We start from the raw sequence: 9,229 nt of genomic DNA, 5'->3' as shown, positions 1-9,229 counted from the left end.
GCCGAATTAATGTGCTTAGTGTGGCCGCGTGCACTCGACTTTATACAATCTGTTTTATAAAACCGGTTTATGTAAAATCGGAATAATCCCGTAGTGTAGACATACCCGTAGACATGCCTCTAAGTATGTGCTTAAGTGCTTTGTTGAATAGGGATAGACTGCTGAATTAGGGCCTAAACGGCTTAGGAAAGCTGTGAGCTGTGCAGCAAGCTTCTACAATATACTCCATAGTGAATCAGGAATTGAAGAGTGAACAATATGGCAGTGTGGAATTGTGCAGCCAAGGAGACAAGGGTGGGGACCCCAGAGCCAATATGGAGACACAGAGCCTTGTGGATCTTTTGAGATCTGTTCAGCTCGGTAGGAATCTACTCGGTCCTGAGAGTGGAAGCAGGTCTCATTTTGTGGGATAGTTAGGTAAAACTCTCTATACCCACCCCCATAGACTGATACAGAGGAATCCTCGTAAGATCATGTCACGGTTCCTGCATCCCAGGCCTCCTCCAGCAGGTAATTCCATGGAAAGAGATTTCCTGAAACATTATTAATAGAATCCTATTTCCATATCTTAGGTGTTAACATACAGAACATTTGTAAGGTTCACTATAAAAATATACATTCTTTTACAGGATAAACTCAAAGCTGGCAATGCTCTGGCATTTTTGGGTCTTGACAGAAAACAATTTGAATAACAGAGACCAAATTTGTATCCTTTTGTATATTTGTGTACATGCCTACATATGTGTATTTCCACCATTTCAATGTCAAATAAAATCTATTTATAAATGCTAGCATTTACTGGTATTCTCAAAGTAAAAGCAAGGGCACTGGAAATCCACGTTTGAGAATTTCCGTGTCCTAAAGATTTAGGTTGTACCTGCAGATTTTTGGGATCCCTGCTTTTCTACAGAGATTTCATTTCTTTCAGTTGTGATGATGATAGCCTTCTGAATACGAATCAATGCAGTGTTACCAATACCAGGTTTCTTGGGGGAAAAAATAGCTCAATGAGCGTTATGAATTTCTCTCCTTTATTTCAGTTAACTATGAAACCTAATGATCATAATCTAAATATTAATACATAAATAATACACAGTGTGATTCAATGTTCCATTCACTTAAAAGGGTCATGAATAAAGCTGCATGTTTTAAATATGAAAATGTTAATGGTGGTTTCTAATTTTTTATTTTTTTTTAATTCTCAGTGTAGAACTCTGTCCCCAACTGACAAGATTATTTTCTTTATCTAGGATGTCCCAGGTTTCTTGGATGGTGAAGGGTAGGTTGAAACCTGGGCTTTCAGTATTGTTGGGTGACTGCCTGGACAACCTCTTTCTAAAAGCATTTTTAAGTCACTGGAATGGTAATGCATTGCCCTTATTCTTTCCCCTCTCATCTGCTCAGGTTTCAGTACACTGGTACTTGTGAAGTCATAATCTCACTAGTTCTCTAGTCTTCCATAGAATCTTCCAGGGAAAGAAAGACAGAAAATACCTGAATTCCTAATGTAGCTAAGCACTTCCACCCTACTTTACAGACTGAATCTGAAAGATGCTGAACACCAGCAATTCTCATGGATATCATCTGTTGAACTGCAAAGGAAAAAAATTGAGCTTGCATCTGTTTTTGCTTCTTTATAGTATATGAAAAAGTGTGAAAGGTTTGGGAGTCTTTTTAAGGGTAAGGGTTTTTTGTGTTGGGTTTTTTGCTTATTTTACACATTAGGTATTCAGGTCTTATCTATCTTATTTCTCCAAGACGACTCTGTGGAAGAGTACAGAAATTCAATGGGAGCTAAGGGTACTTAGCACCTTTTAGTAGACACTCAGCACCTCACAGCACGAGGCCCTTAGATAGATACATTCCAGGGGCTAAATAAATATAGTACGAAGGAATTTAGGTGCCTAAAATCCCAGTTTTAGGTGACACTGTGATCCAAAACATCTCCACTCAGTTATTGTCTAACCCTATAGGTGCCTAAACTCACTAGGTGCCTAAGTTTTTGCAGTAATTGTTCCCTAGACACCTATGTTTTTGCCTCTGGGCATGTGCAGTGCTGCCTCACACCAGGCACCCAAACATCTATCTCCCACCTAAACCCCAGGTCAATCCACGAAGCATGGGAGGGTAGGCATTTCTCTGCCAATCTTGCTGTAGGGTCCAATCTGGAAGGCATGCTCAGAGGCTGCCTAACTTCACACAAAAACATCGGGGTGGGGGGAAGAGAAGGAAGACAGGGACTTCCTTCATACCTTTAGTCCAGTGGTTACGGTACTCACCCAGAACATGGGAGACCTCCTGTTTCAAGTTCGTCCTCTGCTTGATGAGAAGGGATTTGAACAGGGGTACTCTATCTCTCCGGTAAATTCCCTAGCTACTGGCCTATGGAATGCTTCTCATTTTCTCTGGCCCAATTAATATTTAATTAAAGTGGAACAACTTTAACAGGAGCAATGGAAAAAGACCCACACGAGAATATCTAGTAGTCCAATGGTTAGGACATTTACCTGAGAGGTAAGAAACCCCTGTTCAGATCCCTTCTTCTCATCAGGGATATGGGGGACTTGAAGCAGGGGTCTCCTACATCCCATGTGGGTACTCTACCACTGAGCTAAAGGTATAAGGGAGGCAGTTGCTGCTGCTTCATGAAGTTAGTGAATACCACTCCACCTGGGAAGAAACAACTTAGGCGCCTAAGCCACCTGGCTCCAGAAGAGGGGTGTCTGGCTGTGTATCGTTAGCAGAGATAAGGGTCTCCCTGCATCCCAGACTTAGGCACCAAACTCTGTGAGAGGAGCAGGGTTTAGGACACACCTCTCTCATTGCCATCTGCTATTGACTTTGGTGGGTTCCTGCCTAACATGCTGGCTTTTGTGGATCCTGCTCTTAGGCACCTCTCTCACCATTCAACTTATGGCGAACCTGGGCACCTAACTCAAGCTATGTGGATCACGTTGTTATTCTAGTAATTTTTCTAGGCACCTAAAAGTTGAGTGTTGGGACACTCAGCATTGCAACGTCTAAGTCCCTTTGTGGATCTGGGCCTACATATTTATGTATGAGGAAAAGGAAGCTAGGTAAAGCGTCCTCAGTTAAATTTAGTTGCACCCAGTCCAGCAGGCCCTTCAATGGACATTCAGTGAGTAGAAGGCGTAGAAGACATTGTCTTTCCTATCAAACTTTTCTCTCCTTTAAAGTCTGTAAGTATCTAAAGGATAAATTCTTCAGTTATTTAAATGTTAGATGATTTCTCCACCAACTTGTTGTAAATTCAAAGTGGAGACAGGGCAGCTTAATTTTCATAGCAGTTCCTTCTTCCCACCCTCCTCATAACCTTTTTAGCTTTGCTTCTTACAGATGTTTAAATAGACAAGGTGGCTGAGGTGATACATTTTAATGGACCAACTTTTGTTGGTGAGAGAGATAAGTTTCGAGCCACACAGAGATCTTCTTCAGGTCTTGGAAAGGAGGTCTCAGTGTCTCAGCAAAATGCAAGGTGGAACAGATTGTTTAGCATAAGTAGTTAATACATACTGTAAGGGACCATTCAAGTATGAAAGCAATGACAAGATTCTAATTACAAACACCTATCACTGTAGTTAAAAATAGCCTCTGGAGCAGCTGAGTCTTAAAAGTGATCAACAACTAGGCTCAGGCCCAGTTAGAGACAGAAAGATTACATCATCCAGTTCATCTTTGTCCTTGCAGGATTCTTCCCTATTCTACATTTACTAGTGTTCTGTCAAGTCAGTGCTAGAATATTTAATAGAACTAACCAGAACACAGTTCCTGGAGTAAATATGAGACCAAAACACATCAGAATTCCATTGAGATGTGGTGGCATGAAGAGACTCCCCCAGTTCTTATTCTGACCAATGATGGTCTGCACTATATAAGAACTAGATGATATTATCATCAGTAACAAATCTCCATGACATAGCCTGCCTCTTTTTCCCTCGCTCTCTACAGCTAGAATCTCTGCCTCCCCTACTCTCTCACTATGGCAGGCACCATAAGGTGCATTAGTCAGTTTGAGGAGAGCACACACTGAGACCTATTTTCCTTCCCAGTCCTGCTGCCTCTTTGCATAAATCTCTTCCTCTTCAGGTCTTGCTGTTCATGCTCTAAGGAACAGAAAAGAGGTACCACTAGTAGGTAGATCACTGGGACAAAAACAGAGAAAAAGTAGCATCAGCAGGGTTGGAACTTCTAGATCCACTGCATAGACCTCTGCCTCTTGAACTACTGGAAGAACTGGAGTGCCGGTGTTACTGTGATGAGTACAGCTGTCTCTCAAGCAGTTGACCTCGGTTTGATTCCCAGCCAATTCAGTAATGAGTTTTAGGTGAGGGAGATGGTCTAGTGGTTAGGGAACTAGCCTGGGATTCAGACAATGTGGGTACCAGGTCCTGGGACTGCATTGCACAGACTTCCTGTGTCACCTGGGGCACTTTGTACGTCCATTCCCATTTAGGTAATAGCATTAAGAGAGGAACTGATAGGAATAGTAGGTTGTCATCTTCAGTGTAGACCAACAGAGGCAGAGGAGACGCTCTCCAGTTGATTTCACAGCAGTAGTATAACCTCAATAGTATTCATCACCATGTATTTTTGACAGGTTTCTACACCCCATTTAAGACTTATGTCCCACCCTCTGTCTCCGTTTCTGTTCATGTATAGGTCTCATGCTGTTAGCTATTTTGAAAGAGTTTTTAAAAAAAAATTTTTATGTTTGGCCAGGGGAATGTTGTGTGTTGTGCTCTGATATGTTTGGCTGGATATTGAGAGAGAGCTTAAAGGAAAGGAGTTTTTTTTAAAAAGCAAGATTTTTTGTTAGGTTTAGCCGTCGGCCATTTTGAAAGAAAAAAATTATTATTTTTGGATAGAGGAAATTTTGTGTGCTTGTTTTTTGAAAAGTTTAGAGAAAAAGCATCAAAGACTAGAGGCTGGTTATGAAAAATTTACAAAAAGAAAGATTTTGGTTAGGTTTAGAGGAAAAAAGGAAAGAAAGGTTATTAAATAGAAGGAAGCAGGATTAGTTTTAAAGATTAGTAAGCACATGATAAAGATCCTTTTTGGTTAGAATTTAAAAAAGACTTTAGAGAAAAACAAGTTATTTTGAAATAAGAGGAAAATATAAACGAAGGTTAAGAAAAGAGAATTTTAAGAGTTATTTTGAAATATTAAATAAAAAATAAAAATATTAAGATAGGTTATTTAGATAAAGAAACCAGCTAGGAATTTAAGGGGGAAGAATGTGTCAGGAAATTTGTTCGAACCTTTAAAGACAATTGCTTTAAGGAGATACACTTTTATCGCTCATAATGCTAATGGCTATGATTTGCTATTTTATCCTTAGACAATTGATTAAAGAAAAGTGGCTGTCAGTCCCGTAACACAAGGTGGGAATCTGTGTGTAATGGTGGTGAACTTAAACATCAGATTTATAGATTCTTTAAATTTGTTCTTCCCATGAAACTCAGCAAGTTAACCAAGACTATGGAGTTTGAGGGAGTCAAGGGGTATTTTCCACATTTTTTTTTTAAACACAGCTGAAAATCAGGACTATGTAGGGCCTATGCCAGGGATAGAGCATTTTGGAGTATAATACATGATGCCTGAAGGGGAAAAAAGGAATTTCTGAACTGGTACCAACACAGTCGCCAAAACAAATTTGATCTCCAGAAAGAACGGGACTATTATTGTCAAAAAGATGTTGAAATTTTACAAGAGGCTTCCAATTGGTTCAGAAAAGTCATGAAAATGATAAAAAAGCAGATTGTTAAAAACCCAGGAGATGGTAACTAAGTGTATAGACCCCTTTCAGTACCTTACATTAGCACCAATTTCCACAGCCATGTACCACTTCAATTTTTTAAAACCACGAACCATAGTCCTTCTACCATTAGATAGTTAGCACAAGTCACAAGAGAGAGATTCCACGCCAGCCATTCAATGATTGCTGTACATAGACCACATAGAGAACATTCACATCCAACACGCTTTGCAGAGTGGGGAGTGTAAAGCGGAGTCCTTTGAATTTAATGGGTTTTTTTTTCCACGGATGCCCTGTCTGCTATTGTGAAAATTATTACAATCTGTTGCTTAATGTTACCTACAGCCAGCTGTTCAACCGAACCATAATTAAGGCTGAATTTTTTAAAAGACAGGTGTTTGAGGTAAAGACCATATGGGAACACGAATGGAAGACTATGCTACCTAACGATAACTGGGTGGGAGCTTTTTTTATGAGAAAAAAACCCTGCAACAGCCTTTGGTTCCTAGAAATGCCCTTTACGGAGGTAGAACAAACACCATCTGTCTGTATTACAAACCACAGCCCGTAGAGCAGATTCATTACTATGATTTTACCAGTCTCTACCCTTTTGTTAACAAGATTAAACAATACCCAGTGGGGCACCCCATTATTGTGTATGAGGATTTTGGGGATCTCAACTGTACTTTGGCATTGCCAAAGTTAAAGTGTACCCTCCAAGAGGCCTGTATTTCCCCATTTTACTGTACAGAGTCGGGAGTAAACTAATGTTTCCCCTGTGCACCCTTTGTGCAGAAACAAAACAAAAGGATCGCTGCATGTATTGTCTGGACGAGAGGGCTTTAATAGGGACTTGGTGCATGACAGAGCTGATGGAGGCTTTAGACAAAGGGTACAGGATTGCTGAGATTTACGAAGTCTAGCACTTTAACTGCTCTTCAGATACCCTGTTTTCAGACTACTTTAAAATGCACTCGAGACAGAAACAAGAGGCCTTGGGGTTCCCTCACTGGTATACAGACAAGTTAAAAAAAAAAACAGAACAGTACATTAAAGAGTACCATGAAAGAGAAGGCATATGTCTGCGTCTAAACAAGATTAAGGAAACCCCGCAAAAAGACATATCTCAAAGCTGTTTTTAAATTCCTTGGGGGGAAAATTTGGTCAGCGAACAAATTTAACACCAGTATAGTGATGGACCCCGACGGGCTCTTCGAGTACGTTTTTGTACCTTAAAACGATGTCTCATCATGCACGTTTATTGACAATGACAAGGCTGTAATGTCTTGGAAATACACACAAGAACGCAGCACCCTTTCCAGCAATACTAACATATTTATCGCATGCTTTACCACCACTTGTGCCAGGCTAGAGGTCTACCATCTGTTAGATCGTTTACTGGAGCGGTGTCTTTATCACAATACAGATTCTGTAATTTTTGTGAGTAAAGAAGGGGCATGGAACCCAACCCTATGGGATTATTTATGTGATCTGACCAGTGAAATACCTCCAGATGAACACATTGTGAAGTTTGTGTCAGCTAGTCCTAAAATATACGGGTACAAACTGTCTAGCGGTAAGACCTATATGAAAGTAAAAGGGATCATGCTCAACTCAGGGAATAGCGAGAAAATTTATTTTGAAAGTTTAAAACTCCTCGTCTAGGATTACCCCATGGGAGAGATCCCAAGAGAGATTGTGGGGGAAAAAACACAGAAAGTCATTAACGACAGAAGAGCCCCGGAGGCGGATTTTAAAACCTTACCATATGGATATTATGATGAAGAGCCATGTTCAGTTTGTTCCCTCCTTTTCCTGTTTGCTATGTTATCCTTCGAATTCTAGAAAATCATTTTATATAAAGCAAATGTTAGAAAACAGCGATAAGCTGTTACTGTGCATGCCTGAAAATCTTGTGTGGTGTTGTAGCTGTTGGGAACCATTGTATAAAGAGCTGTTGCAAAATTTCCACCTATTACATTTTTGGAAGGTTTACCTGATACTTTTAATGATTAACAGTTATTTCCTAGTAATAACGTGAATATGGTTATTATAGATGATCTAATGGAGTGTGCTTCTGAAAAGGGTGAAATTGAGAAAGCCTTTAACAAATATGTTCACCACAGGAACCTAAGTATTATGTACATCGTGCAAAACAGTTTTGTCAGTGGAAAAAAACCCAACGATTAATTTAAATACTAAGTATATGGTTCTTTTAAAAAACAACAACAAAAACTCCAATAAACTGCAAATAGCCACTTTGACCTGGCAAATGTACCCTAGTAAAACACAATTCTTTCTGGAGGCTTTTGAAGATGCTACCAAAAATCCCTATAGGTACCTGCTGGTGGATTTAAGTGCTTCAATGCCTGAAGCCTTCAGGTTAAGAACAGGCCTTTCCCCCCCCCCCAGATTGACCCTGTGTATACACCTTAAAAAAATAGTTATTTTTATCAAACTCCCTTTTTAAAAAAGTGTCTCGCTCCCGACAATCATGTCTAGTTGCCTGCAGAGAAACCTGTCTCTTTTAAGATTCCTCATCAAAGCCAAACTGCAGCAAAGGAAGGCTATTCTATGCTTGGCTTCTTACAACCTGGTAGCAACCATCTCAGAAATAGCGCTCAATACATGAAAAGGAAACGTTCCTCTGAAACCCTGACAAATAAGCGTACTAAAAAGAAAATGAGGGATTATTAAAAAGCTGAGCAATAAAAGGGTATCCCTCAAAAGAAAAAAGTTAATTGTAAAACAGACCAGGGGCTTTATTAGTCCTTTGTTGAGCTTTGCACTCCCTCTACTGTCAGCCCTTTTAATTAACTGATAATGGAACATGCTGAAAAATTGTACCTCATTTCTAGCCATCAGCTAGAACAAATAAAATGCGCCTCTAGCTGTGAAGAAAATATCAGAACTACAACCACTCCCCAATTGGATTCAGAGATGAAAGACATTCATCAAAGACAGAGTTTATCTGAGTACGAAAAGACTAAACTTTACAAGAGGGTCCTGCAAAGATACCTGGTATTGCTCAAGCAGGGTGAAGCAGAAAATACTAAAATAAGTTTCTTTCTCCCCAAGCAATAGCAAGAGGAAATTAAACCTCCTGAAGTTGAGGGGGATTCATCGGACTTTGTTATTTGGGAGGTACTGCGGGGGGGTAAATCCTTGCTATAAGCAAAAAGATGAAATATTGTTAAATAAACTCAAGACAGCATTAAGATGTTTCTTCTTGGGCCAATAATGGAAGTTTTGTGTACTGGGGGGAAGTTGTTGCAGGGTCTCTCATGCTCGATTTAGTCAGGGGGGTAACTGGCTCTTATTCTTTCACTAACGATAGGGTGGAATTTTTTTATGAAAAACTTGGCAGAGCTGAATGTGCCTATTTCCACTGTAGGACATGTTACCATTAAAGAATTTTTAGAATGACTAAAAACAGGTCTAGAGCCTGCCAAG

The 9,229-nt window shown here is 39.9% G+C and overlaps 1 protein-coding gene across 1 annotated transcript in view; it reads left to right on the top strand.

The window, feature by feature from the left end:
- ACMSD (aminocarboxymuconate semialdehyde decarboxylase) overlaps positions 1–4,711 on the top strand; it is a 54,831-nt gene extending 50,120 nt beyond the window's left edge. The window contains exon 10 of the mRNA XM_075069830.1: positions 630–4,711. Coding sequence (XP_074925931.1) covers positions 630–692 — 63 coding nt within the window. The 3' untranslated portion in view covers positions 693–4,711. The remainder of the gene's footprint in view (positions 1–629) is intronic.
- Positions 4,712–9,229: the final 4,518 nt, after the last annotated feature.

The sequence above is a fragment of the Chelonoidis abingdonii genome, chromosome 10, assembly GCF_003597395.2.
Source record: "Chelonoidis abingdonii isolate Lonesome George chromosome 10, CheloAbing_2.0, whole genome shotgun sequence".
Lineage (NCBI taxonomy): Eukaryota > Metazoa > Chordata > Testudines > Testudinidae > Chelonoidis > Chelonoidis abingdonii.
The sequence above is the reverse complement of the archived record's forward strand: the minus strand, read 5'-3'. Positions and strand labels throughout refer to the sequence as shown.